The following is a 21,357-nucleotide window of genomic DNA, read 5'->3' as shown; positions in this document are numbered from 1 at the left end:
CTTCAAAAATCTAAGCAATATCAAAAACATCTTCAGCGACTTCATCGCCACCAGAACACAAGATTTTTATGTTACTGGCATAAATACACTCGTTTTGCATTAGCAAAAGTGTGTTGATTTTGATGGTGCTTATTTTGATCAATAAAGTTTTGTTTGAGCTGGGATATGTTCATCTGAATTTAAAAGTTAAAAACAACAAGAATTCTCTTGTCAACCAAATATTTAATATGAATAAACTTCAGTCGGCCTGGCTTGTCTACAAAGTTCCAGTCATGAATACCCACCTAGTCTTGTTATTTTTTTAAAAATCACCATTCAATATGAGAGGTAAGGGTGATCGTCTCATCATGGGGAAATGCAATCTTAAATGCGCTTCATTCATTGGGCCGTAACATTCTCATCCCAAACTCTCAGTTTTCACCTCTAGAGTTATCGCAAAATAATTTCCAGACTCCAAAATCTGGACAGTGCCAAGAGAAGAGTGTACCAGGGATATTAATTATTTAGCATTTCTTATATAGGTTAGTGTTGTGACAATTAATTGGAATCGGGACTCGAAAAAAATTAGAACTTTTTGAGATATCGAAAAAATTTATATTTAATTTCCGATACCCAAACCAATTCTTTTATTTAATTTTAAACAAAAACAAAAACGTAAGATACATATTAATGATGAAATGATAAATATTCATTGATTTTAAACAAGACTAAAACCTCATAGGTGTATTTTTATGTTTGTGAAAATATATGAACACATAACATAGGTTTTCATGTTACCCCACCCCCCACCCCCACACCACCCAAAAAAACTCTATATATAGAAATTTAAAAAAAAAAAAGAATCAGAATTGGTAATTATATCAGAATAAGGGATTTGGAATAGAACAGGTAATTATATTGGAATCGGGAAAAATATTGGAATTGTCCCACCACTAACATAGGCATGTTTATAATTGAACTGGACATTCCTGAGTAAAACATAGATTGAAGTTTATTTATACTAAACATGGTTGGATTGCAGAAAGGCTTGTTAATTATTACCGTTTGCATTGGGTGTCATTTTTGAGGCTCATTATATATTAAGATAAAGAAAGAAAAAAAAAAGATATTTTTAAAGGTCAAAGTAATAAAAAACAATAAGAGAGTAATATATTTCTTTGAACTGATATTGATTTTTGTGAGTTTTAAAATTTTCTGAATTTTCTGAAAGTGTGGCTGTACAACCTAGAGACATGATGAGCCAGCCATATATATTTAAGGCAAAAACAAAAAAAAAATTTTTAACCCAATATAGACTTACTGCTGTGCAGCATTTTCCTCACGATTTTTTTGTGCCTCGTACATGGGTATGATGTTTTCCAGCTGATCTTCACACCTCGCAATCTTTTCGTCAATCTTTTTTAAATCATCTTCAGATTTTTTCTAACAAAAAAAATTTTTTATATTATAAAAGGGAAAGAAGAAAAGAAAAATGAGAATGTTGTCAAAAGAATACATTAGTGAAAAAGTCATTTTCAATTCAGGTTATAAAACAATGTCAATAGCTTAACCAGCAGGTCTTCCTCCTCCTCTAAAGTCAAACCCTTTCTCACTATGCAAGGGCTGGTGAGAATCTGTTAGAGTTACCTGTCTAACAAGGTCTGGGTGAAAAATTAAAATGCAGGAGGAGTAAATATCAGCATCTATTATCCTCTGGTTGTCTATTTTCTGTGTAGCAATCAAGTTTGTAGTGGAATGATAACATAAATAGATGTTAACATTTAATGCTGCTAAGTCTAAACTTCTTTCCTTTAACAAGTACAAGAAACCTTCTTATTACGTCTTTGTTATTAGAACAAAATTCGAAATATTGAATTTCAAGTAAAACCAAAAGGTATTTACAGAGTTGTGATGTCACAGTAATGAACATATCCAAAAATTACGAAAAACGATAAGGTAGAAAATTAATTATTAATGAAAACAGTTTTCAAAGACAACTAGCAAAAACTGAGTTTTGCTTAATTGACCTAAGATTTTCAAAGTTTTCAGAAAATAATTGCCATGCTTGTTACTTCCATCTTGCCAGTTTCTGTTTTTTTTTTTTTAGCAAAACTCAATTTTCGCTAATTGTCTTCGAAAACTATTTTCATTAATAATTAGAAAACAAATTATTGTTTTTCGATAAAGGCATTACAAAAAGGTGGTCCACTTACTCTTGACCTCTTGTCTCCTTCAATCTCTTCTTGAATGTCTTTCATGGTCAGTTCCACTTTGGCCTTTTTCTTGGTCAAATCCTGGTATTCATGCGACAACGTATCTTTCTCCTCTAACAAACCCTGCATACGTGTCTTAAGGTCACGCAACTCTTTGTTTATTGACTATAGCGTAAAAAAGAAAACAAATGCAATATTTTGATAAAACAAAGACAAGGTTGTGTTGAGTAAATTAAAAAAAAAATCAATTGAATATTTTTATGATACTAAAAACAAGATGGTTAAATAATGAAGGGACTAGATTTGTTTTATGGGGGTTGATAATTTATATTAGAATTATTCGGATTACCGTTCTCATTTTATCAAGTACTTTGTCTGCTACACCCATGGCATAGTGGATAAAGTAGTTGGTAAAGTTCAGTTGTAAGTTACACTCTTCTCAAAGTTGAATGCTCAATCCTCAGTGCAAGGCAACATTCAAAATACAACTGCGAATTACTTAAGATTTCTACCTAGTCATGGCTGACAGAACAAGAGCATGCTACCATCATCGTGGATTAAATTAAGGCTTCCGTTTGAAATTCTGTGCAGATTCCCAAATTCGACGATACACATAAAGATGGTCAGAGATAGATTCACCAAAATGTTGAACAAAAAACACCTAAAACGATAACAGTAGTTTGAGTAATCCAAATAATAATAAGTAAAGGTATTTTTTATTAAACCATTTTGGTCTCAAAAATAATTTTTTCCTTTTTGGTTACAAGACAGGAATGATTTTACAAAAATATCAAAAAAAAAAAAAAAAAGCACCCAACCAGAGGCAGGAGTAATTCTATAAAATTACCAAAGTACATCCATCTAGTAATTGTCTGTATTTTTGAGAGGAGGTGTTTTCATTTATTGAGATTGTCGGATTGACTTCCTCATCTTGGTTGTTATAGTCACAACGTTTCGAGATTCCTAACAAACGGTTTCCCAGTTCGATACAAAACACCTGATGAAGGCCGAAGGGCAAAACGGCCGAAATGTTGTGACTATAACAACCAAGATGAGGAAATCAGTCCAACAATCTCAATAAATAAATACATCCATCTAGCTGAAATTATATATTTTCATGTCTAAGAGTCACTCCAAAACTAATTAACCAATCATAATGAATTTTTTAACATAATTATTAGCTGAAAGGGATTCAAATGTATTTAGTTTAATGTAGTTTTATACAAAGAGCATAAGAAAGTTTGATGGTTAAAAGAGGGTGGAATCCCTTTGTGAAAATTCACATATCTTCCTTTTTGTAAAATTTTAATAGATATTAAACATTCATTAATAAACCTTTCTAAAATTTCAGTTTCTTTGGAGTATTTTATAGAGGTTTTAGGGGCCAAAAACTCTCATTTGAAAATTCTATCATCATCACAATTCAACAAGATTCCCTGAATCTCAATTTCTACAGACACCCCAAATCCATAAATTCAATGTAATGGATTTTGATCACAATAAGAATAAGGATTCTAAACATAAGGTTTAGCAGCATTACATGTTAATTTTAATCTTCATAACAACCAGAAGAGCAATGTAACAAATCCTATTTTACTCATATATGTGATTCTGACAATACTTTCTCCAGATAAGAGTGGACCTGGGAGTAATAATAATAGGGGTCGCCTCACCACTAGGTATAGGTTGGTATCATCTACAGGACGGACAAGAACCTGTATCAAAATTGTAAATTTCTGCTTTCCTACAACATAAACATGATCATAATTGATAAATTATGATCATGTTTATGTTGTAGGATCCATAAACGGATTCTAGATTAGTATCCTTCTGACTCATGCTCCTTGAATATTCTTAACATTCAGACTACCCTACTATTCAACCACTTTTATTAGGAAAATCTCATCATTAACGATATCTACTTACCTTGACTTGGTCGTTGGCTTGTTGCTGGTTGTCTCGGAGCCTCTGGCTGATTTTGCCACTGTTTTCTCTTTTCTCTTGCAGCTATAAAACGAAAACAAAATGCAATTAAAAGAAAAATATCACCACCTGTCAATAGAAATAAGTTATTTTTTCTCAAGCAAGAAAAAAATTCTGTTTTCTGTCCAGAATTCCCCCATATTAACAGACAAAAATAACGTATTCCTAAAATCACATAAATTGATAAAGTTGTTTCAATCTTATAAAGAAAATCATTTCTAATCAAATCATGAGAATCTATACACCTTACAACATAAATCGTTCAAATTTGAATTATTTCAGTTATCTCCCTTTGTTTTTTTTTGTTTTGTTTTTAGATTATTTTCAAAATGGCATACCAGACAGCTGCTCCACCGGTATTCATAAAATTAGATTTTCTTATTTAAAAATAAAGCAACTTGATCAATTTACATGATTTTTACAATATATTTTTGTTTTGTCAGAAGTACAGATTTCTCTTAAATTTTGTTTTATAATATAAGGGAAATTCGAGACAAGAACCTCTTTTTTTAAACATTTAACGTTCCAAAAATAATGCCTTTTCTTTTCTGCTCGAATGGATTAAAATGGATTGCAAATTGCGTTGTTATGATGACTGAACTTATGCATTTATGACCTGAAAACTTTATCTCTGTTGCAGATATTGACAGTGTGAGTCTCTAAAAAAGTATGGTATGCATCAGAAGAAGGGATGCGTCATTGAATTTCTCCATGCAGGAAAAATTGAACTGATCAATATTCACCAGCACCTGCTGAACATTTACGAAGCGGACATCAATTACATTGTTGACAAATTAGATTGTTATATCATAAGACTTGACAAATTAGATTGTAAAAGAAAAAGTTATATCAAAAGACTAACGCAACGTGAGGAAATCCTCACGTTGCGTTAGTCTTTTGATATAACTTTTTCTTTTACAATCTAATTTGTCAAGTCTGCGATTATCTCAATTCTTGTTTCACTTCAATGGCGTAATCACGTTGATACACAGGTTTTCACTGGATCACCAAAGTTAAGCAACATTGAACCTGATCAGTACTCGGTGCTGTATGTGCTCTCTGCTTACCTTAACATTGTTTCCATTCGTCCTGAACGTCTCTTTGCCACTGGACTCAAGCAGTGTCAATTCAGGAGAGGTGAGGTTGGAAATTGCACAACCCTTGCCTCATAATCACATGTGCAGCTGCCCATACAGGGGTATTCTTTGTCTTTCGAGACTAAACGGAGGCATCGTTGTGTTTCACTCCAAGTATTCTACATTTTTGCAACAACACCTGAGGAACCCCTATTCTTACTCTTCGCCATCTTACAGTTTTTCCGTACCATTTCTTTCTTAATTCATGTAGCTGAAACAGATATTGCTCTCGTAACTTATAGATTTTCATGATTCCATGAAAACCCAATATTCAACAATTTCTTAGTGGCATTTTCAGCCATCTCTCTTGTTGTTATGTTCATTTTTTGTTAGCACTCCATTTTGAATTTAATTGTTCATATTTTTATTTTGCAGTGCCTCAACTGAACATGTTGACCATGAATTCACTTGACCTTCTGTTTTTAGTTGTTTAATCTAACATATAAAGTCAGACTCAAATAGCATTTAAGCTGGCAAATCAAACTTAGCTTTTGACTAATTCTGAATAACTTTGAAAGTCAATTTGAATATCCTTTCAAAGAAATTACATGAAAATTTCCCATCTCCCAATGACGAAAATCTTTTAAGGCATATTATTTCTTTTACTCAGTTTTTATTTGACCAAATCTAAATCTAACCTTTTCTATATTTCAATAAAAGCATATTATCTTGTTTAAATTGGACCTAAATAGCATTTAAGCTGATACATGAAACTTTGATTCTGACAAACCAATTTTTATTTGTTATTGATGTATATATAATTATTAGCAATAGCTACAATTCCTTTTTAATATTATTTAGTCCGATCCAGACAACTGCTAATAAGAAACAGTTTTAATTGACTAAAAATAATAATCAACAAGGGGAATAACTCATTTTAAATTAAAACATAATAGTTGTTTCTCTTAATTGAAAAATGTGCAAACAAATAGAAATCAAAAACAAATGATTTAACTGTATCTCATGCAATGCTGGGTAGATAAAGCTAGTTATCTTTGAAAACAAGCAAATCTTCAAATTTGCATAAAACCACTATAGAATGAACCAATACAGGAAAGAGATAAAAATAATTACATTCAATTTAATATCTGTTTTATATGCTGGCATGTGTTGGACGGCTTTAAGAAATTAACTTCCAAACTAACATGACTTAATCTTTATTTATCCTCAACGTCAATTTTTATCACCCACCCCTCCTTTTTTTCTTTGGCTTTCTTCTGTGAACTGAACTTTCTACATCTAACACAAGAACTCCCATTCAACCTTACAAAGTGGCCATACCATTAAAATTTACTCTTCCGTACACACCTTATATTGTCCAGATCTAATCTTCATTTGCGATTACACATCCATTCATATCATATTCATATCATTTCTCTCCATGCAATGCATGTCCTCAACCCTCACTAATCACGTTTCAATTTCATACATCATCATACTGCGTACACATCTGGAATCTTAGGGAGAGATCAATCATACCAGTTATTATAGGTGCCACAGGGCTTATAAAGAAGAACCTGAAGTCCTACCTAACTAATATTCCTGGGGAACCAAGTGAAAAAGAGATCCAGACAATTGCACTTAAGGGAACAACGAGGATACTAAAAGAGCTCTCGGTTGTTTTCAATAAAAAGCAGTGCAATGTTGGCTGCCCCATACCCAGCGTTACAATCTTCAAAGGAAGAAAATTTTTTAAAAAAACCTAATAGACTCTTTAGTTGGTTGACAGTGGTAACGCTCTGCTAGTTAGTAATAGTAGAAGTTCCCTAAACTTATTTCATCCACTTTAAATTCTTGTAATCACACTAACACCTGCTTCACACTGTACAACAATGAAACAAAACTAAATAGCTTTGCCATTCAGTGATAAAAACAAGTCAACATTACCTCATCCAGTTTTTTTCGTGTGTCCCGCAGTTCATGATCATGAATTGTGTACTCCAATGATCTAAGAAAGAGAAATTTACAAATTATTTGTTTTATTTTCATCTCATTCATCTGTTTGATGGCAAAGTAAAAAAACAAAAAACAAAACAAGTGAAGCATGCATGGTCCCCTGTGAGTGCACAGTGAACGAGGCATTAAAGAAATGACTAAGGTCAGCAAACAGTGCAGGCTTAAGCCTTAACATATGTAAATTTGAGTTCTGACTACGTCCATAATTTACACACCCCCCCCCCCGCCTATTCCATTTAGTCCCAAAAGTCCCTAAGGTCTTATCATATTTAAATTTGAGTTCAGTACCATGCAAAACTCCTAAATAGACATAAACAGAAAATTTTGGACAAATATGGTAAAATAGTTCCAAAAATGGAGTGTTTTTATTAACCTTAAAGGAGCCTCTGGGGCATTATCGCGAAATATAGACAAACAAAATTATATAGAAATCAGTTTCAGAAAGTTTTTATAAAAATCCAAGGCATCAATTTGTTTTTAATAAGCACAAAAGTGTCAATTTTAGCCATTTTAACACGAAAGGTACCTCTAAGGGAAAAACTGGCGTTTTCTCAGAAAATACGTTGTTACTTTTTTACTCATATCATGTTTAATGTTTGTGCAAAATTTCAAAAAATTCCAAGGCGTAGTTATTGAGAAAAGTGCGGACAGATGAACGGACAAATGGACAAAGGTGAATTTACAGGTCTACCCTTCTTTTGTCGGGGGACCAAAAAAACATTATTTATCGGGATTTAAAGAAAGTAATAATAATTATAATTCATAATTGCTATTACAATAACTAAATAGATGAATATAGCAACAAAAGTGAGCTAATAAAATATAGGTTTAATGAGAATATGTTCATGAGAATGCTTTTGGAAATCAAAGCAGAATCTGTTTTTGACGTGCGAGTTATGAACTGGATTAAAAAATAAGCATATGTACTTTGTGTTTAAAGAAAGAATTATCGAATAAACAATTTTTTTATATACCATATATATTTGGGAGACGATTTCAAGCTTATTTTTTGGAGGTCAACATAGGCAATGTTTTTGGAAAAAAAAACATCAAAAAGAGCGACTCGGCACTTGACCATGACTTAGAAAATGCCATTTTGTTTGTGCACTCGATATATACCGGTAATCCCAGTAATTAATCGCATTCCTTCCGAACCCCACTGCAGTGTGTTTGCCAGCATGTAAGGACATGCACGGTTTTTCAGTGGGAGGCTTAATAATAATTGGAATAGCTCTTACAATGTTCACTCTCTAGATGTGGCTATAGGCCTAAGTTTGATATGATGTATTCGGTGATGATATGAGATTTTTTTTAGTAGGTTAGGAAATGTAGTGTTTATGATGTCGTTTTTCCCTAAGTTCAACAAGTTTTAACAATTTAATGACAATTATTTAATGAAACCATTTAATGGCACTTAATGCATGCGTTCACATTATTACGGTATATTACGGCTCGTGCAATGAATGCATTTATGTTATTATGGTGCGTGACATAAATTATGTCTAAAAACAGTAACTGCACCTTGATCAGAATGTCTGATTAGCAACATTTGCATTCATTGCATGTAAGTGTGCATGGGATCACTTTTATATATGAAAATCGAATAGACCACACTTTCGTAAATGCACATATTATCACTTGGAATGCTAAGAAATAATTTATACTGTCTAACAAAAAAAAAAAAAAAATACCAAAAAGGAAATTATCTGTGCAAGAAAGAGCCATGAGATGGATCATTTAACTTATCTAGAATTTACAATCGACTTATACACAGTTAATACCTAAAATTACACAATTTCTGGTCTTAAAATGCACATCGACTTATACACAAGTACATACAGTAAATAGTAAAGTCATGAAGACATACTGTGCTTTGCTTCCCTGGTGGTTGGAAGAGGGGCATGCATAACACCCACGATACATTAAAAAAATTACACATAACCATAAGAAAAACATCATGCATAACTATTTGGGACACTAAAATATATAAGTTATATATATAATAATACAAAATCTGCATTAATCAACATATCGTATTTAAGCGTATTTTACGACCGCGCAATGCCAGGTGACCTGCTAGTTGTTTCATAAAATCAAAAATGATTAATAATTTCTCCAATCAACTAACCTTCTCATTTTGTCCCATTTCTGATATTCTTTGAGTTCTTCTTTCTCTTCTTCCAGAGTTTTTAAACGTTCTTCAATGTATTTCAGCAAATCATTAATCTTTTCACGTTTGCCCTCTGAAAAACAGAAACAAAAATGTATGCTATTTCAAATTGAGTACAAGAAGATTTTAAAACAAGACCCATTGCCACTGTGCCACAAGTGGTTCTTGTGGATTAAGGACCATGTTTACAGGAACATTCTAAATAGTGTGTTGAGCAGTTGTTTGTTCACATTACATTTAAATTTCAGCATATTAATGTAACCAGGGAAGCAAGCTAGACGGAAGTAATTCCCAAGGCTAACAGCTTGCAGCAAGAAACTATTTAAGTAAAAAGCATTCTGGCATCTAGAAACGGTGAATGCGTGAGATTTTGTTCCTTGTCGGGGGGGGGGGGGGGGTATTTACATTGAGGGGGTCACTAGTGTTGCGAGTTCATTGAAGTATTTATAAAACAAGCATCAGGATGCAACATTACAGCAATGTGACTAAAACTGGGTTGACAGACTCAACGCTCTTTTTTGAACCCAGTCTAATAGAGAAAAACAAGTGGTTGATGTGCCAAAAATATTCCCTGCATAGGTGGAATAGTAGCTTTAAAATACTGACAAATGTAAGGTTTTCTAGCACAGTAGAGGGAGCCCACCTTTTTTGTAGCAGCCTTGGCAATGTCTTCCATGTATTTGTTCCAATTCATGTTACTTGTGAATGTTAGGCCAAGAAGTTTGAATGATGACCTCTAAAATAGAGTGCTATTAGACATGATTAAAATTCTTTTTTTTTTTTATTCAGCCTATTGTTCTCATCATCAGTGAAGCTTATATTTTTACATATCAGCTGACGTTCATTTCTCCAGTATTTCTGATGAAGTAACAATTTTCTACATCTTTGTTTTTAATTGTTTTATGAATTAAAAAATCTAAATAAAAGTATGAGGATCGTTCCAAAAGTAAGGCGTCCTAGTTTTTGATAAAAAAAACTAAAACGTTGAAAAGCTACAAAGACGGGAATAGTACCATCAAAATGACCTTTTGTGCTCCTGTGATTATTTTTCTACATAGTCCCCACCATTCTCAATGCGCGTTTGCTAACCTCTTTTGAGGTCTTGTTTGTAAAAGTCCAGAGCGCACTTTGTAACTCACATCTATTGCCACTATGAAATCGACAAACCCATCTCCTAACTGTGGTAACATAAACTGCATCAGCTTCGTAAACATTCAACAGGCACCAGTGAATGTTGATCAGTTTAATTTTTTCTGCACAAACAAATTCAATGACACACATCCATAACAGGATGTGCTTTCTTAGAGTTTCAAATTGTCAATATCTACAACAGAGAGATGAAACTTTCAGGTCATAAGTGCACAAGTTTAGTCCTCATAACGATGCAATTTGCAATTCCGTCTGATCAATTTGAACAGAATAAAAGATAAGTGGCATTTCTTTTGGAACGTCCCTCGTAATTATGATTTATTAATTGTACCTGTCCAATGTTGTCCATGAGTAATTTTATTTCCATTTTTGTTCTTCCCCACCACCTGTGTTATCTCCCTTAATTTTTTGTTAAAAAATCGTTACATTTAGATAATTTAACGAAAAAAATAAAATGGATCAGCGTTAAATTGCATCAATAGTTTTGATTTTTTAACTATATTAGTCTTTCTTTTTTTTATAAATGGAATTTTGAAAGTTAAAGTTAATTGATTATGGTAAAAATTTGATCTCATTAAATTAATAATTAAACCAAATTGCAAGAAAAGGTAAGTTTTCCTCTCTGGAAAGATCAAGCGAAAAACAAAGGCAAAACCATAAATTTACTGAATCAACTAACGGTTTATAAATCTAATTTATAAAACTCAATGTCTGTCTTCCGAAACTAAAAATTGCAGAACGGTGATAGGGGCCCCAAATGATTGAATTTTTAATGGACCATTCTTTTATGGGTCTTTAGCCAATAAAATAGTTTTAAGGGTCAAAAAGATCAAAATTGAAAAAAATCGTTATACATTTTGTATTCATTTTAGTTTATTTTTAATCAGATCATATGCGTGTCACGTTGGTACAGTGATAACGTCACCAGCTTTGAATGCTAGTTTTGATTTTGGTTTTAATTTTAGCTGATAGCACCCAAACGCTTTATTTTTACTTTTGAAATCACAGCTTTATAATAATACTAGCAGGAGTACCTGGCATCGCCCGGTTGTTTGGAGGTGTAAAAGAAAAAAAGTTTTGGTTGGTAGTTAGGCTCGAACCCGAACCCTTAAGGTTAATAGGCTGATGACTTCCCGCCATACGACGCTGGTAGAGAAGTGAGAATGTGGGAAATAAAATGATTAAAAAGTGATGTGACACAAACAGGTGCATGTTTCATGAGGTCAAACATGACACCACAGGGAATGAAACGCACTTAACGTTTCCGCATTGAATTTTAACTGCGGGGTAGTTATTTTGGATTCCCCCTCCCCCCAACTTTGTCTTGTTTTGTTTCCCTAACGTGTGGGGAAAACCAGCCCCCCCCCTTTATTAGGGGAGTGTGTTCAAATGAAAGCAATTTTCTGATATGACAATGAAAACCGACATTGATCAAACGCCTATCGCTTTCCGTGTGCCAGGAAATGCTGATACGATTTTACTGTTTTGCTTTTTTATACTGAAAAGCGAAACAAAGACGCAGCGATCTAAAAAAAATCTCAAAAATAGCACGTAAAAGTCGGGCAAATTAAAGATAGACATGACCTCTGTTCTTAACTCGTAGATATTATGATTTAGACAGCATCTAAAAAGTTTTAAGGATTGAGCCGACCGAGCAGCCCCCCCCTGAAAAAAGCCTTTCGCAGACATACAGAAAAAGTGCACACACTAACACACACACATTTTCGCTTTTATATATATAGATATACGAAATCTGGACAAATTAAAATATATTTAAGCATATTTTACGACCGGGCATTATTATTATTAATGTATTATTCTGTTCTTATATTCTCTATTTCTATCCTGAATATTTGTGTAATTGTACCCTATCAACTGACTGTTAACCCTAATACTTTGATTACAACACTTGCGTATTTAAATCCGATGAACTGATCAATAGGTTTCGTACCATCAAACAATTTCCCATCATTATGTGAGAATTTGCATTTTGAAATTCAGTTCTGAAAATGAAGTTTCTGAGAAATTTTTTTTTACCCATTACTTAGAAAATTAAATAACAATTCCAACAAGTAAGGTGATAATTTTTAACCCGAAAGATATATATTTTTTTCACCCACGTTACTAGTTCTAATGCATACACTGCATCCTCCCAAAAATGTCCCTCATTTTGACGTCAACAGGTAGAATTTATCTTGCTTCTCTGTCATTTACTTCTTCCCATCATGCAACGTCTTGTACATATAGCTTTAATTCTACACTTGAAATTCTAATAGAATTGTCCAATTTCTCCTTTACCTAACCTGTGGAAAATTTTGTTTTTATCACACTCACAATCTGCCTACAATACAAACAGATTCAATAAGCCATCATTTCTAAATCCAAAGACCACGATTATTTTTCTACCATCCTAAAAATGGAGAAAGTGGGAAGTGGGATATCTGGTGATTTACCTGTTTCTCGGAGGATCACTTTACTTTCCTCTTTGCGTTCATCATACACACGGGTTCCTGCAACTTCTCTCAACAGCTTGAGACGTTGGGAATCTGGAGCTGTAGCCATTTGGTTGATCTGCAAAGCATAAATCATTTTTTTTTTTTTTTTTTAGATAAAAAACAAAATCATGAAACACTTTGTACATTTCTGCAGAAATCAATTGAAATCTGAAAATGTACTATTCATATGAAACAACATAATCTTCTGCTTATAAAAACTGGTGTAACAAAATTTCATTTTTGGTATGTAACAATATGAGGTTAAAGAAAAAGAAAATTCCATGCACGATAAAAATGAAGTTAAATATTAGTCTGATGCATAGTTGTGTCATTGGATAAAGTAGGGGGGCAGAAATGCTGAAGTTCTTGCTTCAGGTCAAAATGATCAGAGAGGTCATGTCTGTGCACAAGGACGAAAGTTGGCAAATCTGGAGATACCTGACAGAAATGAAAATAAGTTTGCAACCCTAAATGTCCATGTGGCATAACATCACAAACCGTAAAACATCTAACAGAAGGTGGATGCTTCGTCCTCAATCGCTTGACCAAGATTTAACAGAAGTCAATGACATTGCTTTTCAACATATACAACATTAAGACAATCTGCGAATAAACCTAAAGGAAGGTCTAATTGACCAAAACATTGGTAATATTTTAATATTTTGGTTTCCTATATTTTTATTTTTTTTTTTTTAGTTCAGTTAGTTCTAAAAGATCAAGGGCACCCTCCTATATCTGAGGATTGATGTTATCCCTTCTTAGCTGTTATCTGGACTTCACAACTTGGTCTTCTACAGAATATGCCTATGTATTTTTTTTTTGGGGGGGGGCGATGTTTCTTTCATTAACTGGTATGTTTACTTATGTACTTTACTAATATATTGTTTTCAAGTTATTCTTGAGGTCCTAATATTTGATAATTTTGCCATGCTCGACTTTTATTGAGGCCACAGTCATGGTTGCTTTAACAATGAGAACAGTTCTTTCGGGTTTTCTCTGTAGTGTATGTGTATGCGTGTTGCGCATGTGTGTGTGTTTTTGAATAAATAAAGATTGAAGAAACTTGATTACTTACCTTTCCTTGTTTAACAATATAGTAAGGATTACTTCTGGAGAAGCCAGCACTCTCAAGAAGATTCATGACGTCTGTCTTTCTAAAAAGCAAAAAAAAAAAAAATACATGCATGTATAGTTTAATATATGTATAAAACAGATTTAATAATATTTATTTTAAAAAAATATATGAAACTATGTTATAACTTCTTAAAAAAAATATATATTCATGAATCTAATTCTTAAATGAACTAAAAAATCTGTTATGTTATTCTCAAATATATTGGATCGAATTAAAAATAATAAACCTACACAAATCCTCATTTATTCTGCTTGTTCAAATCTATACGGATTTATCAAAGCCTTCTATCTGCCTGCTCGTCTAAATCAATGTGTTTATGTCCGTATGCCTGCCTCCCTACATCAGCTCGTCCATGTATATGCACCTGTCTTTATCATCATGTTCATGCATATAACTGCCTATGAAAGCTTTGGGATGCAGGTCAATAGGGACAAGACCGAGATCCTCATCCAACATACACCAGGACTGATACTCCCAAACTTTACCACCACAATAAATAACGAACCACTAGAAAAAGTGAACCAGTTTCCCTACTTAGGGAGCATACTCACATCTGCTCCTACATGTAAGAACAACGTGGAGAACAGGATCAACGCAGCCCACTCCGCCTTTGGCCGACTCAACTGATGCATTTTCAACAACCACGCACTAAGGATGGTCACCAAAATAATGGTGTTTTGGGCAGTTGGTTGGTTGTTTTTGTTTTATGGCATATCAACCTTTTTCAGGTTATTTAATGCCGAATCTAGTTATTTTGAGGAACGATTTTTAATGGAGTATATTATTTTTTTTAAGTCAGATTCTATTTAACCCATAGTTGGGACCCTAACAAGTACTACCACTCCGGGTCAGAGTGGACCTGGGAGCAATGGCAATTAAAGGGTGGATCCACACTCCCCAAGTCCCGCAAGGTGAGGCCTCACCATCGGATATAGTTTTAGGTCATATCCAGGACCGTGTTTTGGGCAGTAGTCCTTTCCATGCTCCTATACACATGTGACACATGGATGCTGTATAGAAGCAATATGGAAAATCTGGAATGCTTCCAACAGACCAAACTAAGGCAGATTTTTAAAATCCACTGGGAGAGCCGCACCACTAATGTTGAAGCCCTGAAACGGACTTCAGTGACCAACATAGAGGCTACCATCATTCACCACCACCTCTGCATGTTCACAGGATGGATAATTCAAGGCTCCTCAAGAAAATGCTGTACAGGGAACTGGCCCAGGGTATGAGGTCATGGGGAGCCCCAAAAATGTGCTACAAAGATCAATTTAAGCACACTCTTGCTCTAACAAATAACAACCTGTCCTCGTGGGAAGAATTTGCCAGGGACAGAAAGAGAGAGAAGCAGCACACAAAGGCACCGTGAAGAGAGAAGGAAAGAAAATGAAGAGGATAAGAGAAGAAGAACAGGGCAACGAGAACGACCCCCCCCCCACACCCTACCCTGCGAACACTGTCTACAACTTTTCCACCATAGACTCAGACTCAACAGCCATGTCACACACAAGCATCCATCCCAAAGATAGTGACAGGACCCAATACTCGGATACGAGTGGATAATGACGATATAGTTAGGAGACCCCAACGATTCCATATTCTGTGTCTGTTATCCCACCTGCAAAATATGAGTAAAATACTTACGTAACCATTTTCTTGTCTAAGAAATACTGGTCCTTCTTGGAGCCAATCACACGCCGAAGGACCACTTCATCCTTGTCAATCTGTTAAATAGAAAATAGATTATTTTTTTATTGATTATTTCATCCTTAACCGAATTATGGATTACATGGATTATGTTTGAAATATTCTTGAAAATGGGTTTTCTCAAACAATGATCAGGATTTTGATTGTTTTATATTTTTAGAACAGTTTAAAAATTTTCGCAACATGCGAGTAGATGCATATATTTATGTTTTTACCAATTTTAAATTTAACTATTACACTGCTCGTTAGATTATTAAATGAAATTGTTATAGAACAATAATTTCATTAGGCTAATGTTTTAATCGCAATTCATAAAATGCAAATGTAAGTAGATTTGACAGTTTAAATGCTTTAAAGTCATTACAAATTTGCAAGGGTCACAAAGTATTGTTTTTTTTTTTTCAAATATTAACACAAGATTAAAATTGCTAAAATTGAAAAAAACAAAATGCATGCTAGTGGATTTTATTTCATAATTTTTTTTTTTTTAATTCAAAGTTTTGTTTTACACTATTGTAACTCTTTATTTGGTACTTGTACAGTTTAATCAAGATATTAAAAAAAAAAATGAAAATATTGAAAAAAAGTTATATTGTACATACTCGTTATGGAATGAAGTTCAAAAAAAAAAAAATTCCACTTAATTTGATCAAGTAGTTTATTTTATTTTTACAGCGGAAAAAGAATTTTTATGACAGTGAGCTGAAGGTAGCCATGTTTGAAATTTTACATCACAAGGAAGGAGGAGGGGAAGTCACGGGGAGATAACTCAGTCTAAAGCGCCGACACCCTTTCCTCCTCATGTTAAATAACAACTTCTCTTCTTTCCTTGTGGTCTGAAAATCGAAGCATGGCTACCTTTTGCTCAGTGTCATAAATTGCTTTTCCTCTGTAAAAAAAAAAAAAAAAAAATCCTTGATAAAATTAAATGAATTTTTTTTTTTTTTAAAGAACTTAATTCCATGTACATTCAATATAACGTTTTATAATATTTTCATTTTTTAATGTCTTGATTAAACTGTACAAGTACCCTTTCTTTCAATAAATATTCGATCAACAGTAAATAAAAAATGTGTAAATATTAGTTACGTTAATGCGAAAAATACATGCACACACACAGATTTTATTTAAAACACCAAATACTGTGTTTTGAAATTTTTTAGGATTATTTAGGTCTGTATTATTTGGACTACTATTCGCATCTTGGTTGTTACTTTCACATCATTTTGATCTCCGTCAGATGCATTGTCTCGAACTGAAAGAAATCCACTGGGATACAGTTTTTATTCCGTCAGCCATGATCAAGTAAACATGTTAATAATTATACCATTCTTCATTATTACTGCATTAGTCTCCAATCTTTTAAAACTGATTACTAGGGCGTTGACAACAGCATATTCTTTTCATTGTTTTAACTCTTAAGTATATATCTGTTAATATCTTATATGTTTTTATATAGACTGATGTGGTTCTCGGTTGATTGACTGTGTCGGATATATACTGGAGAGTCAAAACAATGGAAAGAACATTCCGTTAGCAATACCCTACTGATCACTAATACAAACATAAACTATTTTAAAGAAAACAGAGTCGGATAAACTAGTCAATAACTAAATATTTTGCTTTACCTACAAATTTGTGACCTAGTTGCATTAGAAATTATTTTATGTTTAATATTTAAAATTTTCAAACCAATTTGGTCACATTTAAAAGATAAATTTGTTGTTTATTTACATACTGGTTTTCATAAACATCATTTATTAATTAACTATTATTTGTTATTGCTTTTTAATTCAATGATTAGTACAGTTTAGCAAAGACATTAAAAAATTAATATAAAGAAAAATCTATTGTTATGCAATGAAATTCTCATAAGAAATCCCTTCATTTGATCAAGCAGTTTTTTTATTGTTTTTTTACAGAGAAAAATCAAATTTTAGTGAGACTGATCGCAAAGCAGCCATCTTGGCTATTTTCAGCTACGAGAAGGGGGGCACCAGGGGGAGATAACTCCATCTAATTCTTACAGTTTGCCAAAATGTCCCTCATACAGTTTTTATATTATTTTGATTTTGTTTTAATTTTATTCTGGACACATTATTTTAATGACATATTCAAAATTAATAAAGTAAGAAAATAATCTTGTCAAATTTTGACCAACTTTAAGAATTAGGTGGAGTTTTCTCTCCCACCACCCCCACACCTCCTCGTAGCTGGAAATTACGAAAATGTCTACGTTGCTATCTAACTAAAAGTTGATTTCCCTTTGTAAAAAAAATTTGGCACTTGTACAGTTTAGTCAAGACATTATAAAATGAAAATATCGAAAAAAAGGTTATATTGTACATATCTGTTTTGGACTGAAGATCTCCAAAAAAAATTTCATTTAATTTGATCAAGTAGGTTTTTTGTTTTAAGTGGAAAAATATGTTCTTATGAGAGTGTGTTGAAGTCAGCCATTGTGAAATTTGTTGAAGCTGAACAACATGCTACGGGGAGATAACTCAATGTAAAGTGCCGACACTTTCTTCCCATCTTTAATTCGAGCTTTTCTTCCTAAAAATCGAACCTTTTCCTCGGTATCATAACAAATTGTTTTTTCGCTGTAAAAAAAAAAAAAAAAAGCTTCTTGATGAAATTAAGTGAATTTTTTTTTTTTTGGAGAACTTCGTTTCATAACGGATACGTGAAATATAACCTTTTTTCGATATTTTCATTTTTTAATGTCTTGACTAAACTGCACAAGTACCTAAGTTTTTAAAAACCCTACTGATCAAATTAAGTGATTTTCTTTTAGAACTTCATTCTATAATAAACATCATAGAGATTTTTTCTTTATCTTTGTTTTTTAATATCTTTGCTAAACTGCACAAGCAGCCATGTTCGTTTTGATTTATTGCTTTAAATAAGCATTTATGTTCAAATGCTCCTTTTGAACAAGTGAAGTGATAACATTAATTGCTTTCTTTCGGTCTCATCAGATTAAATTTGTAATGCTTATTTATATGAATGTATGGAAACGATTTTGTTTGATGCTTACAACCACATTATGAAAGAAATGCTTTAAATGATTTTTAATCAATGTTTCAAGTAGCAAACTTTGCAAAGCAATAGCATGCCAACAAAATCAGCTAGTCTAATATATAAAATTAAAAGAAAATTTAAATGCTTACCGGAATTCTGTTGTCTGAATTGTCAAATATGATCTCAACAAAAGCAGAGATGACTCTGGGTCCTGTGCCTTCGTGCAACAATGCTTGTCGCTGCTCAGGACGAAGATGACTAAATTCATCCGACAATACAAACTGAATAGCTGAGGAAGAAAAACAAAAATATTGTTGTAAACAAATGGTGATAATACATAATTAACGAACATGTTTTTCTTTTGTTTAATACAAAATAAAAAATACATAATTCATGCATTTCTTTAATTTAAAAATCTATCATTTCAATGTTAACAAATGAAACATTGCTTTTGATTAGACGATTTTCATTTGTTGTACGTTATTGATAACAACATTACTTAGTTACAATTTATTTTCAAAATCACTCAACTTTGATCCAAATGGCTGCTAATATGAGATATTTTTAAACAATCACTTAAAAATAAAAATCAGTAAGGAAGATATCAGTTTTGGATTGAAGAATATAGCAAGAAATGTCTATCGACTCATACAGGGGCACTTTCTCCATATGTGTCTGTACATCAGTCACAATTTCAAAAAGTCCTTGGGATACCGGGGAGGATGGGGGTACACTAAAGGTCTCACTTTTTATTTAGTTTAAATAATTTTTCACAGAGTTGTAGACAACAGATTTCAAAATTTAACAAGTGAAGCATGCATGGTCCCCTGTGAGTGCACAGTGAAGGAGGCATAAAAAAATGACTGCGTTCACCATTTGCCTCCACCTCATTTAACCCCAAAAGTCCCCCCAGGGGACGTCAAATCCTGGTGAAAATGAACAAATGGTGCAGTTTTAGGCCTTACCATATGTAAATTTCAGTTCGGCACCATGCAAAAACAGAAAATCATTTGCCCCCTCCCCATTTAACCCCAAAATACCCCAAGGCCTTAACATATTTAAATTTGAGTTCAGCACCATGCAAAACTGCTAAATAGACATACACAAAAAAATTTGAACAAATATGGTAAAATAGTCCCAAAAATGGAGTGTTTTTATTAGCCCTAAAAGAGACCCTGAGGCACACAAGTTATCGCGAAGTATAGACAAACAAAATTATATAGAAATCAGTTAGTTACAACTTTTCAGAAAGTTTTATAAAAATGCAAGGCATCAATTTTTTTTTTTAAATAAGTACAAAGTGTCAATTTTACCCATTTTAACCCGAAAGGCTTCCAGAAAAATCCGTTCTGTTAGTTTTTTAACTCATATCATGTTTATTGTGCAAAATTTCAAAAAATTCCAAGGCATAGTAGTTATTGAGAAAAGTACAAACAGACGAACAGACAAGGGTGAATTTGTTGGGGGACTAAAAAATATTGATAATACTGTGATAAGAGAAATTAGCTTTTATACAAAAATGGCTAAAGAAAAGAAATTCAATACTTACCATAAAAGAAATTACTTTTTCCTGAACCGTTTCTGCCCACTGAAAATAAATTGACATAGATTTAGAATTCCAAAATACACTTATGTGAGTTTTTTTTTTTTTTCAATGTCATTAATGTTATGAAAAGGTATAAAAACATAATTGAATGCAAAAGGATTTGTTTTTGAACCTTTAAAATAAGAGCATAAGACAGTCATTGAAGATACTTTATGTACAACATATTATTTACAGAGTGTCCTACTATATCAATAATTTATTGCTTCATAATTTGTTTCAGATGATTGACCGGGACTATAAATAACAAAACAGTATTAAACAGTATGTTTAATATATTATTTTTTAAACTTATTTCTTTATCTCTCATTATCCTGGAACACAATTGTTACACATTTCAGCTTGCTTAATTACAATAAAAGCACACAAAAAAAGTATACATAGCATTATCATATCTGTTTTACATGCTGACATGTGTTGGACAGCTTTTAGAAATTGATTCCCAAACTAATCTATCTCGGGCCAGGTCTTTATTTATTCCTTTTTCCCATCCATATCATTTTCCCTTTGCCTTCCTCTGACAATTGACTCTTCCACTTCAACTGTTTTACACCTATTAACTCAAGAACTCTCATCCATTCTTTCAACGTGGCCATACCATTAAAGTCTCCTGTTCTGCACATCTCTCTATAGTGCAATGATTTAAGGTCATTAGAGCTAAGCATGTCTTTAAAACTCACATTAGACATTGTAACATGCTATCATATCTCTTCATGCAACTCGTTTCCTGAACCCTCACTAACCAGGTTTCATTTCCATACATAATCACACACTGCATATATATGTTTGATAGACTCTTCC

General features: G+C 32.8%; 1 protein-coding gene across 1 annotated transcript in view; it reads right to left on the bottom strand.

Annotated features, from left to right (window-relative positions):
* LOC145242125 (structural maintenance of chromosomes protein 3-like) overlaps nt 1-21,357 on the bottom strand; it is an 82,843-nt gene that overhangs the window by 49,909 nt on the left and 11,577 nt on the right. The window contains exons 3-12 of the mRNA XM_080105048.1: nt 20,503-20,541; nt 19,103-19,242; nt 15,867-15,946; nt 14,157-14,235; nt 13,040-13,157; nt 9,396-9,510; nt 7,199-7,259; nt 4,119-4,199; nt 2,193-2,357; nt 1,301-1,422 (exon numbers count right to left, since the gene is read on the bottom strand). Of these exons, the coding sequence (XP_079961174.1) occupies nt 1,301-1,422; nt 2,193-2,357; nt 4,119-4,199; nt 7,199-7,259; nt 9,396-9,510; nt 13,040-13,157; nt 14,157-14,235; nt 15,867-15,946; nt 19,103-19,242; nt 20,503-20,541 (1,000 nt within the window). The remainder of the gene's footprint in view (nt 1-1,300; nt 1,423-2,192; nt 2,358-4,118; nt 4,200-7,198; nt 7,260-9,395; nt 9,511-13,039; nt 13,158-14,156; nt 14,236-15,866; nt 15,947-19,102; nt 19,243-20,502; nt 20,542-21,357) is intronic.

Source organism: Euprymna scolopes, chromosome 21, assembly GCF_053919585.1.
Source record: "Euprymna scolopes isolate OS-2025 chromosome 21, ASM5391958v1, whole genome shotgun sequence".
NCBI classification, from domain to species: domain Eukaryota; kingdom Metazoa; phylum Mollusca; class Cephalopoda; order Sepiida; family Sepiolidae; genus Euprymna; species Euprymna scolopes.
The sequence above is the reverse complement of the archived record's forward strand: the minus strand, read 5'-3'. Positions and strand labels throughout refer to the sequence as shown.